The 23,016-nt window shown below is 44.7% G+C and overlaps 2 protein-coding genes across 2 annotated transcripts; one reads left to right on the top strand and one right to left on the bottom strand.

The window, feature by feature from the left end:
- Nucleotides 1–2,365: 2,365 nt before the first annotated feature.
- On the top strand, nucleotides 2,366–3,114 carry LOC126559351 (uncharacterized). The gene is made up of 2 exons (XM_050215497.1): nucleotides 2,366–2,541; nucleotides 2,653–3,114. Exon 2 carries the CDS (start codon nucleotides 2,653–2,655, stop codon nucleotides 3,091–3,093), a length of 441 nt encoding a protein of 146 aa, XP_050071454.1. The 5' UTR covers nucleotides 2,366–2,541; the 3' UTR covers nucleotides 3,094–3,114.
- Nucleotides 3,115–3,298: 184 nt separating this feature from the next.
- Nucleotides 3,299–5,004, bottom strand: LOC126557749 (UDP-glycosyltransferase UGT5-like). The gene is made up of 3 exons (XM_050213627.1): nucleotides 4,161–5,004; nucleotides 3,644–4,089; nucleotides 3,299–3,578 (listed from the first exon to the last, which is right to left on the bottom strand). The coding sequence occupies exons 1-3, from the start codon at nucleotides 4,998–5,000 to the stop codon at nucleotides 3,308–3,310; spliced, it is 1,557 nt and encodes a 518-aa protein (XP_050069584.1). The 5' UTR covers nucleotides 5,001–5,004; the 3' UTR covers nucleotides 3,299–3,307.
- Nucleotides 5,005–23,016: the final 18,012 nt, after the last annotated feature.

Below are 23,016 nucleotides of genomic sequence, written 5' to 3'. Positions count from 1 at the left end.
ATCTTAAATGCCTAATAAAGCAATTTTTTCAAACAATTTAATTTTTCTATGTGTCTTTATGTCTATGTGTACTTACTTTATAATTATAAAAAAATCACATAAAAATATATTTTAATTTTTCAAGTTCTTTTTATACTCTAAACACCTTCAAATGTGCAGCAATACTATCGCTCTTTACTACCAAAATGTCTCATCCAAAATAGCCAAATACGCCAGCAGAATGGAAGGAAATAAGAATGCATAAACTAAAATAATGAATGTAATGCCGTAATGTACCTACGACAGTGGGCGGTCTAGGTTAGAATTGAATGAGTTGAGCATGCTCCCTCCCTTTCTCCCAATACCAGGCGCCAGCAGGAGCACTGGTGCTGGTCCGGCAATGAAGATATCCCGCCTGAACATCATCCCTACGAAAAATTTCTGATATCTTAGGGAAAAAGGGACGCTAGGGAAGATAGATGATGATGATAGTCTGTAACCTAGGGTCGGATACTAGGGTGACGATAAAAGATGAAATTTATAGGTATTATAATGATGTTAAAATGTACGTGAGTAACGTACTAATGTCGATCATATTTTGCCAGCTTCGCAAGACAAGACATGGAAGCGTTGGAAAGTACGTAGTACGTTAATATTACCGAATGAAACCATGCAACTGGATTAGGGTTGCAGCTTACTAGCGTTTGAATAGTTCGTGGGAAAATGAAAAGATCAGACACTAATAATCGAGTGCAAACACGTGGTGAAATATTATTTAAATGTATTTAATTTTCCCCTCCATCAGCACGAGTCTTTGTGTCTTTCAAGTCCGCACCGGTGGAAAATGGGACACGGCACAATAATTGTAACAATGATTTGTTTTCCCTGTACGACACTACATACGAATGCTAAAAATATTACAAATAGGTCACCCAGATTGCTTTTGAGTCACACACACACGAACAACGCATGACAAATGGGTAATTCCTACCAGGAAACAACACCTTAAAAAATAAAACCTTTTTCCACCAACACAATGCACATGCTGCAATGATCCGTGGAATCGTTTCGCGAATTCAACGGCATGTTTTCACTTGCTGCGATTATCTAAGCTGTGGAATGACGAAAATGTCACTACCCTCCTTCAGCAAACATAGGACTGGCCCTTACAAGCGGTGATTACTTTCACCGGACGACGATGCGTAACCGTATATTCCGGAACTGGTCTGTAGCAGTTGGTTGCCTCTACACAACAAACAACAGAGCGCTGTGCGCTGTAAAGATCCTACCGTACGGTGTGCCCTGCGTACTGTACAGAAAATTTCACTTTCAAGGCCAATTATCGCATCGCACCTTAGTTTGGTGCGCGTGGCCAATGACTCTCCCAGTAACCAAGTAACCGATATTCGACACCCTGTACGTCACGTTGCGTTGGATTCGGGTGAAAGACGATTCCACGGTATTAAACCCGAGTGGCATTGACACTGTCAACAATGTTACTGCAAGATCGGCCTCTGCGGGGAAAATTGTTATCTAGGTTTCGGTGCGCTCGTTCTACGTCATCGTTCGTCGTTTTACGATAAAAAGAACATATTTCACCTTCCGGCTGCTCACATGCCTGTTGATGCGCAGTATTTTGTGATGTGCAAGAACACACGCATACACGATCGTAGAAGAAAAAACGCAGGTTTCAGCTATCAGACGATCAAGTCGTAGTCATCGAAGATTTTCAACATTTTGAAGCAAATTTTGAAAAAAAATTTGTTTCGTCAACTATCCGAAAAATTGTCAATTTCGTTCTAAATATGATGGGCACCGATAATCAGATTTATTCGCTTCACATCAGCAAATCAGCACTCTGATAGCAAAAAAAGACGTAGAACGTGGCACAATTAGCACCCGGTGAGCTGAACGAGTTTGCAACGATGTTTGTACTTCCGTTTTACCATCGCGCTGTCGTCTGCACCTCAGCTGGCACTATCAAAGATCATCCATGTTGTTCGCTGAGCATCTCTCTATCTTACCTTATCTCCACAGCAGCCGATCACACTCACGAGTTTCCAGATGGAAAACCGTACAAAGATCTCCCGCCATTCGCGAACGAAACAAGCACGAACTGCGTAAACGTTGTGTCAACAATGCTCACCATTACACGCCAGTGACATCGACCCTCGGGTGGTAGGTGTTGTCTGCGGGAAGCATCTTCATCTAGCAACATCCCCGAGATATGGCATCCAGAGAGGGAAAGAGTTGCTGCTGTATACTGAACCGGTGCGAAGTCGCTTACTAGTGTGCGTCAACCAGACGGCACTCATCGAGTGGCATCGAGGCAAAAATAAGAGGGGAGTACAAGATTTATCTGGCCACTGCGGGATAGCCGCTTATCGTCTTCGCAACACAGTGTCCGCCCGCACAGGATATTTGACGGCGGGTAATCGTGCAGTGCGGGACAGTTTACTACGCGGAATCGTCCAGTGATTATCGACGCGTTTAGTGCACGCCTGTTAGCGTTACGTGCGACGGTTTACACTTCCTTTCCACTGTGATTCAAAATGTAGCACCGTAAGTAAACCAATGGTGTGCCAATGTGAACAAAAAATGTTGTGCCTGTGCCTGAGAATATGTGTACGTGAGTGTGATTGTTGATTTGTGTTTCGATCGTCCTCGTTGCAGATGAAGCTGCAGCAGTGCGTCATTGATTTCGCTATCATCCTGATAACGATCCCTTCGCTTGTCGTCGTGGCACTGCTACTGGATTACATGATGAACCACACCGGCTGGTCCGATCAGCTGGAATCGCAGATCATCATGGTCGCCCTGGCGGTGGCCTTCTTCCTGATCTGCATCATGATCTCCGTCTACCTGACGCACCGGGTCGGCAACTGTCTTTGGGCCGGTCCGCAAAGTGATCAGCAATCGATATACTCGATCGAACGTGGCCACCGTCGGGACTATTCGCTCGATATAACGCCACCACCAACCTACGAAACGGTTATGGGCGAACACGAACCACCGTCCTACGAGAAGATCAGCAAAATCTTCCCACCCCAGGAACCGCCACCATCGTACGCCGCCACAATTGCGCTCGGGCGTGATATTACGGCGCACATCTGATCTACGTGCCATAGTAAACAAGACCAGGAGCGGCGCTCTTGCTTCTGGTTTGCGTTGTTGTTAAGGCTGGTACCGCGCTCATTATCGAGCTGGCCGGCTGGATGTATTCGGGATGAAGCGAAATAAAACAAAACCACGTAACTGCTACATCCTCCCGTATTATTGTTCAGTGTCAATGATGAATCCCTAGAGCCTTCTCCCGCCAACGTCTGCTCTACTCGGTTTTAGTTTTCGTGTCACCAGTTTCCCCAGCGGGTTTCGAATGTCGCTTAAAGATAAGATAATATCCCAGCACGATCAACAAAACTACGGCAACCATGTCTAGCCCGTACACCTGATACGGGGCCATATTGCGCGTCGGCGAGCGCAGATACCGCAAACCCTTGTTGGCGATCACTTTCTCGATCCAAAAAATCGCACGTTCTAGCGGAGCTTCGGGTTGTGTGCGGAAGCGATAGGATAGTTCCTTGCCTCGCGCTCGATAGCTGTAAGCGGAAATGGGCCTTAATGCAAACCACGTACGGTCTTAGCTCACGTCTCGTCCACTTACCTGCTATCACCCAGAATCTTATCCATCGCTTCTTTCAGTGTGTTCGCGTTCAATCTGTTGGACGGTATGCCAATACCGATCCCTGCCAACTCGATACGGCGCACGTTCGAAAACTGATCAGCAAAGAATGGTACACCGATAACGGGGACACCGTTCCAGGCCGCCTCCTGAAGGCTCAGCAGTCCACCGTGGCTAACCAATAGCTTTGTGCGGCTGTTGGCCAACACGGCCGATTGCGGAACCCACGCAGTCATTAGCACGTTCGGCGGCATCACCAGCTTATCCGCGTTCGCGTGCTTCCAGATGAAACCATAGTCAGGCATGCTGCGGAACAGCTCCAACAGCTGCCGGTTCACTTCCGGACCTAGCATCTCGCTCTGGACGTTTGTGCCGAAACTGAACAGTACCACACCTTTGTTCGCACGTGCAATAAACTGTTGCATCATCTGCGTAAGAAACATAGGATGATAGTAAAGTAGCCGGGCACTTCAGGGCTTCCACCGATCGGTACACTTACCGCAGGCATCTCCTCCGCTCGCTTGATATGCAATCCGCCCACTTGCACCACGTTCGGAGGGAGTAGTTGATAAAAATCGAGAGCCGGATCACTGTTTACAAGCACCAACTCGGAACGGCGCTCTAACAGTTTCACGTGTGGTGGATTGATGCCTTCGAACACGCGCTTCATTCGCTCCTGTTCCTTTGGCATGTACACCTGTTGCCGGTACAGCATTTCGAACCACCAATAAAGTGTGTTTTTAACCCGTTCATTGAAGCTCATCTGCGAGTTGAAGCTGGACGCAGGATGGGGCAGGTAGGTGGTGTAGAGTGGTACGTCCGCCAGGTACTGGGTGTACGACGGTATGTTGAACGGTGAGATCGACACTAGTGGCGGGTGATGAAAATGTTCCAGAAAGCCAAGCAAAAACTGACCCATCGTGAAGTCGTGTATCACTAGATCAAACCGGAAGGTTCTTGGATAGTCGAGCAGTTGCTTAATGGCCGGCTCGTGCTCCAGTATTCCACTGGACACCGTGTAATACTGGTACACGTTCATTATGTTTGCAAACGCATGCTCGTAGGTAGAGTAATCCGTCGTACTACCGTCCGCAAAAGCGGCCATTAGCTTCTCGAAAAAATTGTCCATCACCAGGAACGTTTTGCCCGGCACGGACGCTTCTTTTTCAAAGGACAAAATGGTAAGGTTGTGCCCATTTTCGTACAAACGCTCAAAGATCTGCTTGTTCCAGATGTGGTGACTTTTCGAGGGTGTTGTCTGCAGAAATAGAATATTTTCCGCACGCACCCAACACACTAGCAGAGCCGCCCAAACTACCATCCGAATCCATCGTATCATCCTACTCTACTACGGATCTCTATGTTGACTTCACTTCACGACACCAATTATTACACCGGTGATGATGTACTCGTACGAAACGGTCAGCACAACGCATTCGCTTCACGACGTTAGTAATTGGGGAGATCTTTCGTGAGCCGGCATGAACGTTTCACACGCACACTGGAAGGTACTTTCCGGCCGAAAAATCTGTAATGAAGCCGGTAAAGTCACGCAATCCCACAGAGGCCCAGTTGAACCTATATCTTATCAGATGACTTTGGCCACCACCAATTATCGCCGGCACACGAGTGTGTTGGTGTTACAGTCGCGTGTAACAGAGATTGGTGACAACAAGCGGGCTAACGTTCGGTTTAATCGCATTCGACAAAGTCACTGTGGGTGCAACCATCGCTGTTTGCGATTGAACAACCACCGTTCGATCGATGTGTCGCGGTCGAGTGCGTTCCACTACATTAACGTGCTGCTTGATGCTTCAAAGCTCAATACGACGATGTTTCGATTATGTAGCAAGTTTGTTTTCGTAGCTGTGTTGTGTACCACGCTTGATTATTCTTATTGTAGCATAAAAGTAGCTAAATATCGACACTAACACCAACAAACGGTGGTCAATGGAGCGGCGCTGATCATCACAACACACGCATTAACGTCCGATTGAACGCACACCCATCGTGGGACATTGTCGTTCAATATAGCGTCTAATTTCCGCCCTATCATCACGTGCTCTGTCACGATCTGCTCAACCTCCGTAGGAGGAAGTGGATCGTATCTATTCACAAACCAACATCATCGAAGGTTTGTTTTTCTTCAACTGTTTTGCTATTTAGCACCCCGACCTTTTATTCTGTAACTTTGTATGATTTTGCCTCTCTCTGACGGGCGTTTTGCCAATACATTTGAAGGTGTAACCTGCATCTAAACTGTATATTTATATTTATTTATTTATGGAGTATAGTTATGGAGTATGGAATTTTATATGTATATTTAGTTATTTATGGAGCATCCACAAGGCCTAAGAATTAAGCTGTAACACTAGCTTGAGCCACATCGTGGCTCACAAGAAATCGTCTTGAGTCTTAAAGCAACAAAGGTGTTGGGCCAAAGATTTTCAATTATACTCTTATTACAGGGTTTAACAGTCTATATAACAGGCATTGGCTTATTTCATACAAACCGGAATTCAAGATACATAACATTGGCTACGCTGTTTCAAATGATTTTTCGATTATTTTGCAATATCTTCAGATTCTGTCCTGTGAGGTGAGTTATTAGAGTGGATGTTTTTATCCAAATGGATTTTTTGACAATCTAAGCTTCATCTTCATTATCGATTGAAACAGCGTAGCTTAACTGATGAAATGTGTGTTAATGTTGGATAGTTTTGTGCATCTTGAACCCTACATTGTTCTAGCTATTCTAATGCTTGTTCTATGATCTGGTAAACCCTATATTCTTCTACGTGAATAACGACTAACCTACGGCTCTACAATCGGAACGCCCAATTTTCAATTCTAGTAGAATCCTCAATAGTAGCTGGCCACCAACCGACACATGCATACTACAAGATGGAACACACAAGGCTGCAATACAATATCCGAAGACCATCAAAGTCCTTGAAATCACCAGTTACTAGAATGAAGAATTCCAGAATCCTTCTGTCTTTCACTAGGACTTTGTCAACATGTTCTATGAAGTTCAACTACATCACGGAAATATACTGTAAAACGAAATATCTTCCAATTTTTATTACATCCCGTAGAATATCACCCATATGCTTCGTGCAACAAATTTTGAGACATCATAAGGAATTTTCAATCTCTCTACAAATTTACCAACTACCGATCATTTCTCCATCAGGAATTGCTTATCGATACGACATTGCGGAAACTTTTACCGGCGGTTGCAATGCCATCGTTTCACTCTGTGTAAATAAGATTATAAACTTTGCACACCTTACCAAGCGGTCGGCAATGGTGCAGCGGCTTACAACGCAACAAACATGATCTTGATGTTCTTGCAACCTCTCGATCTTTATTTATCTTGCCTTATTTACATCGTTTGTCCGTGTAGTAGATGTGTGATGTTTCCCGTTGACTTTTTATTCCGTCTGCCCAAAACCCCCTTTTTCCGCCCACATGTGCCGCTACCGCAAGATACTGGAACTTCAACTTCGCTTGCTTGTTCTCCATTGTGCCCATATGTGCTTACGGTGTGTGTGTGTGTTGGTTGTTCGCTTGTCTGCACGCCGAGTACTCGGCACCGCACAGTTCATGCACGCACCAGGAGCACACGCATACAGGCACCAGGGTCCGTGTTTACTCATCCGTTCATCTGTTCCGGTTCCGGCATCCCGGAAGCAATACCGAGTGCAAGAATGGACGAACCGAACCAGAATACTACAAAACCACCCGCCTTCTTGCGCAGGAGACGTCCAAGGAGACGGCAAGTGACGACACAAAGAGCCAGTAAAGTAATGTAAACAAGAAATCTGAGGTAATTTATGGACGAGTTGTGCCGCACAGCATCACATTCACACACACCATTTCAGCACACTCGAGTACCGGGCCTAGACTTCGACATAGGTCAAAGGGTGGGCCACCTCTCGGGTAAGTTGTTGCTGCTGCTGCTGGGTGCTATAACGACCGACAATGGGAGCGTTCCGGTCGTCGTTAAGCCACCCAAGAATTCTAACCGGCACTCCGCTCCTTGAAGGGCCTCTCCATTGCACTGACGAGCCTGATGATGTTGATTTATGCACATTTGAACCGAAAACGGCGTCAGCATTATGGGGAGAGTTTCCATTTGCAGGCGGTACATACCCCCGGTACACAACCAGTGTCAGCGTTTCAGAAGATGGAGACGGTAACGCCAGCCATACTGCCTGGTAGCAATCATGTCAGGATACGGGCGCGTGCCCGTCGATCGCGCATACAATTCAAACTCAAAATTAAATGAACCTCTACGCTACATTACAGGCTTTTTTCCCCCTTGCCAATGTTGTATTTCATCGTTGTTGTTCGGATGTGTATGGGAGAGTATGTGTGACAATGTACAGTCAACTATTGCAAGCATTAAATTAATGCCGTTTTCCTGCTCTTTACGCGCTGTGTTTGCATGGCTCGGGGCGTACGGATAATGAACAACCCCTACATCATACACGCTCAATATGCTCTAAATAACAAATCTGTTCCGATACTCGACGATGGCTGTACTGCACAGACAGAATTGAGTCTCCCTACAATGGATGGACATTATTGTGCGTGCGCCCACACCATCCTAGCCAATACTCCGGATGCTACAGGGCACTACATCTCCTAGCAACGCACTTTAAGACTATGTTTTTGTTGTGATACGTACCATCGCTTCGACCACCCATCCCGCATGCAAACAAAAAAACGGTAGAACCACCAACCGGTCCTCCATTCTGCCCAATGCGCCCCAAAGTAAAAGCACACATAAGATCAAAAATACATCCATTTATTCTCTTCTTACACAGCGCATTACGTACGGTATGTGGAGGGTATTATAATGCCCTACACGGACCGATTCACTCGGAATTGAACCGAACGAAAAGAAGAAACGCGGTAGAAGAAGAAGTTGAGATTTCTTCCACCAAACAACTTCCGTCCAAAATACCGAAACCTTCGTCAGCCGTCCGCAGGTCGCTCGAGGACTACCGCCAAGGGCATCGCCCAACTTTCACTGGAGTTGGCGCGGTGGACGTACTTTTTGCAGAAAAAGCGACTGGTTGTGTCCTACCGTGCCCCTGCCGCTCCCAAACCTCGCCAGGATTTATGGTAGAAGGAAAGGCAACTGACGTTTCGGGGTTTTCGGAAGCGGAAACAAATATGCTAATTTTAACACTCCCACCGAGTCGGAGTTTAATTCTTTCTTCTTGGAACCGCCGGGGCCAAGTGTCATGTCGCGTACTGATGCACACGGCCCACGCGTGTGTGTGTGTGTTTATTTGATGTTTCATACGTCCGATCCCTTCCCCTGGATCACACCGCTTGCGTAGTGATCCGATCATGACTTTGATTCAAAGTTTGGCTTCCACTAACGAATGGCAAACCGTTCGCATGCGGCAAGGAAAGGATTGTGTTTATGAGTGGAAAAATTCCCTACCCATAAGCATCAGCCGACTGTTGTACATTTAATTGTTGGCAGCCGACACGGTACAGCGTGTGTGCCGTTTTGTGAGGTGAGCATAGACAAACTTTTATTTGCTCGAAAGTTCCATCGGATGCTAAGAATCCGGATCCGAGTTGGGGGAGTGAGACCCGGTGCGACGCAGACGGTACCGGTGATCCACACCGGTCAACCACTCCCGGCACCGTTCGAGGAAACACACCCATGAAACTTTAACATTCAAAGTTCATAATTTGCATACGTGAGAGCGTTATAATTTTAATTAAAATATTTAGTATAATGAGAAATTTTTGCTACGCTTGCGTGTCCTTTTTCATGCTTTGTATGCATGTTGTAGTTCTCTTTTTTTATATAATTTCGTTTTCTTTCAAACGTCGAAGTGTTTTTGTACTAACTATCAGTAAGTTTCTTAGTGAGAGAGTGAGCAAAAGAGCAGTTAAGAGGCAGAAGGAGGGGAGAAAAGGATGCGAAATGGACGTACCTAGCGAAGCATCTTCAGACGAAGGCTTAGAACCCTAGCTGGAGCGGTGACTCAATTGAAACTCGTCTCCGCGTCCCGTTCCCGCTCAACGGTAGTCTTACCTTTTACCAAATTGTTCACCCTTCTGAAAACCAAACGGCTAAAAACATCATACCGGCCTCATGCCGTAAGGCTGTGTGTGGCCTCCACCCTACGGAACAAACTGCGACTGCCGTCGTGCACTTGGGTTGGGAGTTCTGAACAAAACAAATTGGTAAACAGGATCGATCCGGCATCCAGAGCAGGAGGCTACACGTGCCCGATAAAAGGGGGGAAGGAAATCTCTGGGGAACCAACTCCAAGGACCAACCATGCCTTTTTATTGAACGTTAAACTGGCATGAAATCTTAATTAGAAAATTATTAAGTCAACCATCGCGCACTTCCAGAGCGGTGTTGGGAGGAAGCAACGAACGATTAAATTCGATCTGCGGCTAGGTTTCATTTGCCCGCCCGACAAGTCAAGAATGAAATCCCGGTTCGGGCCGGCGGGGCGAAATGTGGACGGTTTGTGTGCTCACAGATGTCGCTAGCAAACAAAGCAATTGACAATAAGTGACATTATAAATCGATTACATGGAGGTATGATTAGAAACACTCACGTTGAGCAACTGTTTCGCAGCCATTCATACAAACGAAATAAACAATTATTGTAATTATGGAATCGTTGTCATAGCTGAAATGCTGCTGAATAGAATCAATTAGCGGTTGTTTAAATAAAGCCATGGAAAACGGTTGCTAAATAAAAGCATTTGCAACAGCATTCTAATGCGTTGGAAATTATATCAAAGTGCTCAAATTATATCAAAGTGTATAGAGTCTGGGTGAATTTGATTCTCCGAATTTGTGCAAAATAATGATGTTCAAAACAAAATTTGATCACACCACTAATTACGATTGATGGCGCGTTTTATTGATACTGTGCTGTTGCACAAATTATTCTTCGTAACTTAAGCAATTGTACTCTAATCGCTACCGACAGTACAGTTCAGTGCGGGCGGGTATTAAATATTCATTCTCCAAATTCGTCGAAGCACCTGCTGTGTGTGAATTTTCATGTAATATTATTTAATTACATTATTAATTTCGTTGCAGTGCTGTGCCAGAAAGACAAACAATCCTCTTCAGTTCAGCAGTAATCCTCCCAACAAACATGGCTAGCATTGCTAATCCTTTAGCTTGTTTGTTCGAAATGTTATTCCTAACAGTTTCGCCCTTTGTGATTCTCTTTTGTCATATTTCGCTACACACTCGTTACATTCGTGTGAAAACTAGTGATAGGAATGTACATCATTAGCCCTTTATTCCGTGTAAAATGTAAAATGTAAAATGTAAATTTGGATGTAAATGTAATATTTCGATCATCGTCGTTCATAGGAACGATAATTCAAGCGATCGCCCGTTGGCAGAAACAATATTTAGATCGTCGGTTAAAGGAGCGATATTTGGAGCGATCGTTCTCAGGAGCTTATGAACGACATTTGTGGCATCGATCATAGGCACTTTTGAACGATAATTTTAGCGGTCGTTTGAACGAAGACATCAGGCTTAACGTTGAAATTGGCTTAACAATATTCTAAATTCTTCGAGTGGATTACTAGACTTGCTGATATCACGCAATCAGTGGACAACCAGTTCTTACTTCGATGGAACGGACCAGATGAAATTTAAAATCCTATCCTACGGTGCAGAAGAACGGTGCTGTTGACGCCTCACCACCAGATCTGACCTCGCTCATCCCAGCAAAGGAGCGGAATAGTCCCACCAGGTTCGTTCATAATATCCCATCACTACTGCAAAAGATATTCATTCCCTTCGTGATCTTGGCGATTCTGCATCCCCTCGCTATATTTTGCGTGTTTTTGTGCGAGGACATATCACACCACTCGGTGGAAAGATCTATTTCATTGTTTGTTCCCCTATTTGTTGCTCCCTAATTCATCACAATCGGAAGTTTATCCACGTTTTAAATTACTATTTACCATCCAATTCGATAGTTTGCGTTCCCCCTTTCAGACTTGTATGTTCTCGGTCTCCGGTTGTGCAACCGGACCTTACCTACGCGCTCAATCTTGACGTTTCAGTTTCACTTCAACGCCCCGCCGTAAGCTACCACCGGATCCTTGCTAGCGAGAAATGCTATCAAAACGCATTTCACGCTTCGACACTTGTGTGGCGGCACCGGAAGGTGCCGGCATATGCTGGTCTTCCCGTGGAAATCTCAAGCAAACGCTCGAGCGGTAAAGGAAAACATATGTATCACAACAGGAGCTTACCCGCGCGTTCGCTCTCAATTCGGCCGCTTACTCACCTTGTTCAAAATGTCCATTCAGATAAGCTATTCCTTTCCTCAGTCTCAGCTTTGTACATGGTTCGCCGAGGTTTTGTTGCAGCATCGCCCACCCGGACGGTGCATTGCGCGTGTAGAACGTATTAGGGTGCGTGGTGTAGTTGTAGGCCAGGGAGAAGTTACAAAATCTCCAACCCAAAATGCAGAAGCTCTTATCGACTGGCACGGAGACGACCAGCCGGTCTGGGCGTGGTTCGTAAATCTGCCCTCAATAATTCTGTGACACAAGGACATTATAGACGCAGTTTTGGAACGAACAAAAACCAGCCTGGGGACAGTGTTTAGGGTGGCAAGGGATTCGTTTTTTCCTAATATACACATACAAATGTACCTTTTAATAAAGCATTCAGCATTTCGGTTCTGTACTCAATTCCCGTCTGCCCTAATACTATGTTTTCCATCGTTTAACCAACTGGAACGCATTATTTATCACGACAATCACTCATGCTATTACTGTTGACAATTATTTGATGCATGTTTCGTACATATTCACCACGGATGAGGCACCTTCAATGGCACCCCTCAGTTCGGACTCGGTGCCGAATTTTCCATCTTCTATGGGAGGGTTCGCATTGCACTGCATAAAACTACGCGTGACCCCGTCAACCCCGGCGCTACACGGGTATCACCGTTTTTTTTTTGTTTGATATTTTAATTTTGGCCAAATAATGTTACGCTCTTTCGTCTAATGAATAATGCTCACCCAACACACGGATTTATCATGGGTGACAAGATTTTGTTCCGTGTGTTTCGCCTTTATAACATGGCGGTCCCCATGAGTAAGAGTTCCCTACGTATGACATACCCGTCGTCCCTAGCCAATGCAAATGGTGTGGTTCCGTGGAATTGAGTTATGTCACGGGATGCAGGTGTACCCGAGGCGTCGGCTTTGATGTCTCCGTGCGATAATTTCAACAAAACCAAACTTTTCCCTCCGCAGCAAATGACGCAGAACAGGGCATGGGACAGGAATAGAGCAAAATTTTAATTCACCTATCAGACGCAGAAATCCTGCCCCGAAGGTTCAATCATAGCACGCAAGGGTATCGGGAAAGGATTTAATACAGGATCTTCGCTTACGCCCGATCGGCTTCATTCGGTTTTGCGAGATTGCTCCGGGGGCATGAACAGCAAGCGGTTCACTACCACAGCACACTAGCTGCGCGAGGCTTAAGCACAGCACACTCATCGAAACAGACAATGTGAAACACACACACACACACATTCGCAGTAAGCGTTTTTGAGATTGATGAATAGATGCAGGAATCAGTATTCCGAACACAACCGCCAGCGATGGCAAGCTAAACAGTCCCTACTTTGGTGCCGCTTTTATTCATGAAGCAACAAATCCTATTGAATGTTGTTGCTTTTCTAATTAATTCACTGTATTACGGTAGGAAGACTGAAGGCACTGTTCTGTAAGAAAATAAGAACTTTAATTAAATTCTAATCAATATAAAATAGGTTCATTGTTTCACATACAAAATCTGCAAACAATTTTCCTCACCTAGCGTATCAGCGTGTTTCAAATTGAAGGTAATGTTTAGTACAATACGCCTGAAGGTATACTAATTTAGTACAACATTCCGTAGATTTTAAATTACAAAGACATTTTCCGTTACACAAACATTCCTTCGGGTGTCGTGATAGTTTTATCTAATTAGCAAAGTTCAGATACCATTAATGAAATTATTTATTTATTTATTTTGTTGTTAAATATGACGGCTCGTCGCCGTATTGTAAACACCATTTGAAATAACTGAAACAACGAACAATATTAAAAACGAACGAACATTCCCTCCTTACTATTTGTCTTTTCCTGGATTATCACAGTATTTGTTTTGCCATTTTAATTCCTGTAATTAGATCATTTTATTTTTTTCACTCTCCGTTTGCTCCATTTGCATAGAGAAGCTTTTCGTCTGCATCAACTTCAAAAACTGACATTCATGACATTGGATCGATTCGTTCCGATACCTTAAATCAGCAACAATCGTTCAGTGCTGATGAATAGCCACGAATGAAACCACCATAATGTAACCATTTTTAATTCACCACCTTACCATCCTCTCCCATGCTTCCATCGTGCTCAAATCCAGCAGCAAATTAAATGCTTTTCATTTTTCTTTCCAGCCTTACACTTTCCCTTTCCAATGTTGGCAACGCATTCGCGTTTCATCTGTAAAATCTACGACTGAATGTGTACATTCACAAGCGACAAGCGATGGTTCAGTGACCAGGACGTACCCGGAGTGGTAATGTTTCGTCAATTGAAATAAAAAAAACACACACACACACACACACAACAACACGATCGTTTCGTTTCATTGAAATTCAGAACCGCGTGTTCATTTGATTAATTTTCCTTTACACCATTGACATTGATTTGCAGCGCGATTCTACCGTCCCAAAATCGCCGGCCCTGTGCATTGCGTATGATATGATTGCGTTTAACATTTATATCACGCAACCTGGCGGAGCCTTCCGAGACAAGCCGGGCCGGGACGAATTTCTTCCCCTCCCCACTACTTGATCCTTACGATTTGGTGTGAAAGGTGGCAAATGTTGATGTTTTCCACCGGATCGTTCCTCTTCCTGGAGGGATCGGTTGTTCCGAACGAAATTACCTAACGTTAGTCTAAAGTGAAGCTAAGCAGGGTGCTGCACCCTGTGTCAAACGGTGACGAGAATAGAACGGTTGGGAAGATTGAAAGGAAAACCTGAAACCCTTCACATGGAATACGGGCGATGCGAGCATGAAGCATCGTACGAAGGGCAGAAAGAAAAACCTTTTTTTTATAAACGAACAAAGAAATCGTGCATGAAGAATGCTGGATGAAGAATTGATCGTCAGCATCAAGGGTAACCTCGCTATCACTCTTTGTGCATTTGACACTCCGTTCTTATTTTTTTCTTTTGCGGCCCTAATATCGATTGATTTGGGATGCAGTTTCAGTTACTGGTAATTTAACGCCCGGACACCATGTCCTGAACGGTGTCCGTTTTTTTTTAAATAAGGAGGGTGTTTAGAGAAATGTTTTTATTTTGCTTTACAAAACGATACACAACAAATCTTGTGTCTTGATTTCAAGCCGATCAAGCGAGTTTATCGATGACGGTTGTGCCTTGTGCACCCGGGTATCACGCCCCCGTCTGCCCGCTGCTCCCAGCAATCGATCACATGCTGTGACCTGGTACGTGCCTACACTCGTGTGGCGCTCTACATCCGGTGTGTTTCGCTGATGTTTTATGACACGTACAAACGGTCGTGGCGGGTGCAATTTATATTGTTTCACCTTTCCGGTCTGTGGTTTTCTTGCAGCGCACAAAACGTCATGGGCGCAAAACAGTCAGCACATAATATAAAGCAGCCCCCAGTCGACTGGCCACATTTTATCGACCGGAACCGGGCAGTTCAATCTGCTGGCCGGTTTTTGCACACGACAGAGAGAGAGAGTGAGAGGGAGAGAGCGCGCGCGAGAGAGAAAGCAAGTTGAAGTTCATACCAGTCAATCAGTTACACTCAGTCATTCCTGTTAGTACAGGAGGTGTCAAAGCGGTATCGAGCTTAGTGCAGCAACCGGCATGGAAAAGAATTCCGGGCTGCAGCTCTGCTGTCAATCAGAAACCAAAACCACTGCTCCCGGTGCGCTACCCGACCAGTGCGATGGAGAATTGGAGAATTCATTTGCAAAATTTCATCACTCACCTGCCCAATGAAAGGGCTAACCGCAAATCGTTGTTGATTGCACGGTAGGAACTTGATACGGTCAAAATTGGTATCGTTTTGGCGCGTGGGATTAAATTATTTATACGAATTAAAATCAAGCCACGGTATGCAAACATTAAAATTGCGTAAAAAAGTGGATTTTGCACAATTTGCAATACATCAGAAAAATCGGACCATGAATAGCGGTTACGGCATTTGTTTACTCATGAGCCTTAAATGCATCGATTTAACATTCAATATACTGTCGAGCAGAGATTTTAGCTGTAATGTAAAACAAGACTCGTCCTAGTTTATTCAGGCTGCGTTTTTTATTAAATCTACAACTGGAAATTAAAGATTGAAAAAATTAAAAATAGTTATTTTAAACTCCTTTTGTTACAATTTTTTAAGTAACTGATATTGTAGAATTTCGCGGAACTAAGTTTTGAAAAATGTGTAACAAAATATTGCTGAATATGAATATGATTTCCAGTGATTTTATATAAAAATGGGCTCTTAAAATTGGTCAGCTTACTTACGCACCACGGTACGATGTGCGAACGTCAAACCGTTGATTTTCAACAAAAGAAATGATTTCCAAACCGTTAGCATGTCACTGCTGCTGACCACTAGACCAGCGACAAGGCTTTCCGGTCGATCAAACCTTCACCACCGGGCCCAGTATCCGTAATAGTGGTTAAGCAATACGCTAGAACGCCAGCTAGAGCTCGAGCGCGTTCTAATACGAGGAGCTGGCAGCCCCTTTTTGGGGCTGTGCGCCGACAGCACAAAACCATCCTCACTGACAGGCCCAAAGCAAGAATAATGAACAAACTGTCAAATAAATCAAATCTGCCATTCTCAAACACGTTTGTCCACAGCTGTCTGATTACCGGCATAGGTATTGTGGAAGGTAAATTTGAAAATTAACGTTTCAAATGCTCTCGGTTGCTGTGTAAACGACTCGTCTAATCGGCCAATCGGGCTAGAGTGTGGTCAAAAATTCTGGTCCAGCTAACAGTTGACATTCCTTGAAAACTTGCTTAAGTACTGACATGCTGTCATCGTGCACAAGTTGATTGATGGAGTAACAATGCTTTCTTTAAAGCTTGTAGTTTGTTTTTAAATTTAAAAAAAAAATCCGATTTATTATTAAATGTGTCTTCGTAACCTTGACCCATGAGCAATCACTCTTCGAAAAAATCATAACAATTTGGAAATAACACAACCACATTTCGTTCCATTCTAAAATTTATACTTTTACCACATACATTCCCGGACAGTCAGCGAGACTGAAAAGTTTAAAATGAATATTCTTTCTTTTGAACTCAATTGATTGAAAAATGCTTTGTTTTTCACACCAACACTGGCCAGGTTCGAAGAAACATTTCGACCTCCGACATCACACGATACATCTCCGACTAAATGGTGCTCGTACAACTCGATGGCTGGCGGTAAAATGTCCCAACGTGCTCGACAACCGACTTTTCGCCCGACTTGTGTAGCCATGCTGGTGGCTTCATGCGCTTGCAGCACCGAACCCGGCGTCAAATGATAATTGAAAAAGTTACCAATCTAAAGAAATGGCATGCGTTTTGCTTGCTACCATCGACAAACGCCAACCAATAGCCTGCTGCCAGTGGCAAGATAAGGATTAAGCGGGGTGACACTAAACTCTAGGCAGAGCACACATGCTCTGCGATGCACTGCTTCACCGAATCGATTAAAGCACGACAGCTGTACCGGCAACCGGCAATCGAACAGAATCGCCAATAAAGGAAACAGTCCAATCACCGTAGCAAATATCAATAACTCCGGTGCAGTAAAATTTAACACAACTGCATGCAAAACGTGCAAACCGTCACCCATAAGCTGTCCCCGCAAGGCAACACAATCTTCGCCACACGGACTTAAGTGGAAGCTGGAGAATAAACAGCTCGCTCCTGCTCGCCCGTTAGCCTGAAGAAGTATCGTATCATCCCAGCTAGAATGCTTTGTCGGAGCTGCCGGGCCTGCCTGTTTGGAATGTACAAATTAATCAATCATTCAAATCGCTTGGCTAACGCATTTCTTACCAGCGCACTCGGTGTTCCATTTGCCCCGGGGGCGGATTGATAGTGTTTGAGCAGGAAATGTTGCGATGCATTAGTAAAGGTTTTCAAACATTCGTCATGACGCAATCTGTACGTATCGGGTAATACATATGATGAATTTTACCAATAATAATCAACGGTAACAAGCACCATATTTAATTATCTTTAATAAGTTATTCAAATTTAAATCAGATTGCTGCTTTATGGGGCTGTCCATAATTTACGAAACACTTGAAAGGACTGAGGGGATAGGGTGTCCTCTAGCGATCAATTACATAGTGGTAGGGTGACAACAGTATCGATATTCACATGACGGAATCGGGGTTCAAAACCCATCCCCGTAGTGAGGATTGAACAGCGTCACGAGTAGACATTTAAGACAAGAAGAGCAGAGTGAATGAGAAAGAATTTGGGGCACTAGCAGGGCGTATAAGGGTCCCCGTGTTGGGAACCTCGCAGTAGTAGCTTGTTCTAGATAATCGTACTCGGGGTACGATTTAATAATTTAATAATTATGTAATTATAATAATTCAATACATACTAATAATGTTGGCCTGCTCTTTTAAAGAGCACGTCTTCGTGACATGCCCCGGTCAAGAAGAGATCTCAAGGAAACTCGATCCCTGGCTGCAGCTTCCCATCCATACAGGCACCCGATCTCCGACAGATCACCCTTCACCTGATCCAGCCAACGAACTCGCTGTGCTCCCCGATGCCTTGTGACGAACTGGGGGTCGCTGACGAATATCTTCTTGGCGGGGCATGAGTCCGGCATCCTCATAACATGCCCCAGCCATCGTATCCTACCGGTCTTTGCTACCGTCAGGATGTTCGGTTCTCCGTATAGCTCAGCAAGCTGGTGGTTCATCCTTCTCCTCCACACTCCATGCTCGAACACACCGCCAAAGATGGTCCGGAGGATGCGACGCACAAACACGCCAAGAGCGTTTGCATCCTCCGCTTGGATGGTCCAAGACTCGTGGCCATATAGGACCACCGGGCGAATCAGTAGGAATCAGTAGATAGTAGGCACGATTCCCCCGCACAATGCGTCTCCGGATTTCGCTGCTGACACCATTATCCGAAGTTACGACAGTCCCAAGATAACAGAACTTGCATCAATCCAATTCTTGCTGCTTCACGTTTCAGTCTGGTGTACGCCGACTGTGTAATAATTAGTACAGCAAGTCCTGGCTTCAAAGCTCTATTGTGTAGCTAAACAAAACTGTGTACGTCTTAAGACCTCAGGACACGATCGTTTATAACATTCTTATTGGAATTGTTAATTATTTTATGATGAATAATAGCAAACTATTGAAATCGAAGCGAAACTGTAAAAAAAATCTCTAAATAGTGTTTTGAGCCCATTTTTCATTGCCCTGTGTCCGTGTAGGTAGTCTGTTTATGCCCTGGATCTCAAAAAACGATTTCAAAGTGATTAAATTTTTCAAACACAAATGAGAACCTGGAATTTTGATTCTGAAATCTCTCGTGTCCCGCGGCCTTTAAATAACAAAATATGTTTTGAATATAAAAAAGGCTTGTTAAATGAAGAAAGATTTTATATTATTCAAAGCGGTTAAACATATGGAACAATCTCAATAGGTACAATTTATTTTTTGACTTGATTTTATCACTACGGACAGTAAGATTTCCTAATGGAGATGGATATGGGAAATCTCAATTTTAGAGCAGCGCAATTTATGGACGGACCCATACTTAGACTTATAAGCACTACTTACACTAATGTCTCTCTTGTGCCCTCTAACACAACTAACTGCTATTGAGCGCTGCTCTCAGCGCTGATCTCGTTCATGCAAGATCAGCCCCTCAGATGACCTGCTTCAAAGGTAAGTGGCGATTTAAACATTACCCAATTCGCTTATCAGTCTGTGCAGGGGATTTTTCTTACTGATTGCAATGCTTCAATCAGCGTTCGTTTACATGCGGCGTGTCAGTATACGATTAGACGTCCGTGATCTCTGAAACCGTGCTCTCGCGTTTGTACTGTGTGATTTGCTGCACTAGCTATTAATTCTTCTTTGAAATCAATCGAAACAACATTAGCAGTATATTTTTCATTTTCGAGTAACAAGTACCGGAACTATCAGTCCTCTGTCCACGTGACCTAACCGGGTTGTTTCATAAAATGAAAGTGTTGCTTTACTCGGTCATTGTCCTGACTGCATGTGGATACATCGCATGCGTACCGCTCGTTGCCGAACCGGACGAAAGCTGTGAGTGGAAGTACACGTGCTGCGTACTAGACGAACTGGACGGATCATGTAAAACGCTCTGTCCTAAGCCCACCATCGTGTGTCCCGCGGAAGCACCAGCAGGCACGGTTCCGGACAGGTTAAACACACTCAAAGTAATCGTTTCGGTCCCGTGCAAGGAAGGCTACAGAATGGATCACACGGACCGCTGTCGAAAGATTTTTGAGGAACCGGTCTACTTCTGAGACGCGTGCGTTGCGGGAAAGGAAAAACATCATCGTACATCACTCAATAGTCCACTCAGGTTCCAAGATTCGGAACTAATGGAAGCCAATATCACTTCAAACGTTACTTCTGTTTACGCACAAATCTGCCAAGTACACACGTCTGCATAGTGAGATGTACTCGAACGATTAAAGGCTTACCGGATGGGGGGGTACCGGGTGGTCTCGGAACATTCGCCATACGACAGTGTATTGCGTGCAATACCCAGCAGCAATGGCTCGGAGGCACGCAACTTCGTACGCTAGTTTCACGCACTGTCTATCTTGTTGCTTTCATGGGAAAACATTGGAAAACTTATTTGCAATAAAATACCAACGACTCACATTACCCAACAGCGTAACGGAGCGCAAGGAGTTCACAATCCCTGCCGGAGGAGTACTGAAATGCGAGCGACATTGGAGGTATGGTTTGATGGTACCCATCCAAAGCTAATTGAAATGATGATCATCCACTCTATTCAAACTTATAGCATCTTGGTGTTACTGGAAACAACCGCAATATCTCACCGCAATGCCCGACCCTGTGTTAGCCTGACATCTCACCAACAAACCCACCAAAAACACACACACACACGGAAGCTTTCCCTAATCGTACATTGACCAAATCAGAAGAAAACGCGTTGCCGCAATGGCGGATTTTGGAATATTTAGTTACACAATAATAGTTAATACGTCCCGTAATCTTATTGGTTTTGGCAGGTTAAAGCTTCCTTCGTCAGTTTTTTTTTTTTTGTGTCCGACGAGCTACCTACCCCGGAACTGATTTGTATTTAATCCGTAGCCTTAATTAGATTTGTCCCGATCGGCTCACCAATCGATTGTGGGTACGTGTGGGCACGTGTAGCGAACGGTTGTGCTATTCCATTCCCGATAGGCATTCGATCCGACTGGTCGGCAATGCCAATTTCTCTCCCCCATCTGGGCTCTGTGCAACTACATGCGAGCAAATCACATACACAACAATCCCAGCTTCCAAACGGTTTAACCGGGCAATAAGAATCGCTACGACGCTTCGCTGCAAATGGTCCGGAATTTCCTTTTTCCTTCGTCAACCGAGACGGGTGGGCCCCCAGAACCAGGAGGATGGACCGTCCAGACGGTTTGGAAGGAAAAAGCGGAACGGGTACAATACAAATAGAAAAATAATAATGTCCGATTCCGGATATTTATCACGTGCCATTGCCGGTGATGTGTAAATTCCCGTGTATACCGGATGCCTTCCGTTACGGGACAGACGATTTTTCATCTTCAGTCCAAAAAACCCCCGATCTCTCCAATTCCTGCGCAATGCTCGCACCGCAACTTGGTTTCCTTTCACGCTGTCAGAAAGCAAATAAATTTTACAATTCCGTTCCATATCCGATCGCGCGCGCGCGCGCTCGCACATACTCGACACGGTGGCTTTATTTTAGGTTTTACCGGGTTTCAGAAGGGTGAAGATGAAAGGCTCCTTTCCCCCTTTCGCGCGGCGGAATGGTGGAATTGTTTTAGTTCAGTGATTTTCCTCCACGTTGCTTCGGTGCCGATAGGATGCCAGGGCGATTCTTCATCTTTTCTTCAAGGCCGCAACATCGAACCCGGAATAGCTAAGGATGGCTATTTTGCTTTGTTGTTTCGGTACGGTCACTGACCAGACGATACCTTCCGGATGATGATGATGATGACGGTGTTGGTGGAGGACACGATGATGATAGAATTTATCGAAGCTGATGAAGAAAATCGAAACACACACACACACGGTCAAATGCCTCTGCTGAACAACAAATTCAACCTGTTCCGAAGTATCCGATCGTTTTGCAGCTGTTCTGCCAATTCTTTCCTCAGATACTGCAGGATTTTCAGGCAGCCCGGTGCTTCGTGGCCACACATCCTTTTTCTTTTCTCGGGAAAGAATTGATATCCTTTTGATTTGCCGTGTCGTTTCTCGGTCGGCTACGGCTATTTGCCATACCGGGTGCAATCAAACAACAGAGGAAAGAGCAAAATTGAATTCCCCTTTCACTTTCCCTGCCCTTGAGCACACACACACACACACTCAATATTTAGTGTACGAAAAACTTCACCGTCAATAGGCGATATGTTATGACGGCCAATGTAAACCCTTCAAGCAAAAATGGGAACCTGTTCGATTTGACACGATAACGCGTATCCCCCTGGGATGCGAAGTCAAAGCGAAGAAAGAAGGTGGAGAAAAAAAAACAACGTGTCAAGTCAAGAAAAAAAAACCTTCCCAATAGAAAACAACCGAAATCTGATAATCCTTTTCAAATTATCCTACGTATTGCAGGAGCAAAATAGACAGGCGCGAGGGCACAAAAGGCACCAAATCAAAATGATGTCTTCGTCGATGATTGCTAGACACGTTTTGAGGGAGACCATCACGTGGATCACGTTTGAGTGAGGGGTTAAGTACAAGGGTGTTACATCAACACAGTATTTCATTTTCCATTTGTTGTTTTTGTCCATCAATTCTTGAGCCGCATGAAGGATGTGTAAGAATCGTTAGGTTTACAGTTTATTACGGCTAGGGTTTGGTATTACACATCAGCCTCAGCCGCATGATGATGATACACTCGGCGAGGGATGCATTTGCCTCCGGGAATACAGCACGTGTAAAGAACAGGAACAGGGCCTAGGAGCAAACAGAAGAATGCAAGGTGTATGCAATGGAGATGAAAATAATTTGAAAGTTGTTT

This window comes from Anopheles maculipalpis, chromosome 2RL (assembly GCF_943734695.1).
Source record: "Anopheles maculipalpis chromosome 2RL, idAnoMacuDA_375_x, whole genome shotgun sequence".
Classification (NCBI taxonomy): Eukaryota; Metazoa; Arthropoda; class Insecta; order Diptera; family Culicidae; genus Anopheles; species Anopheles maculipalpis.
The sequence above is the reverse complement of the archived record's forward strand: the minus strand, read 5'-3'. Positions and strand labels throughout refer to the sequence as shown.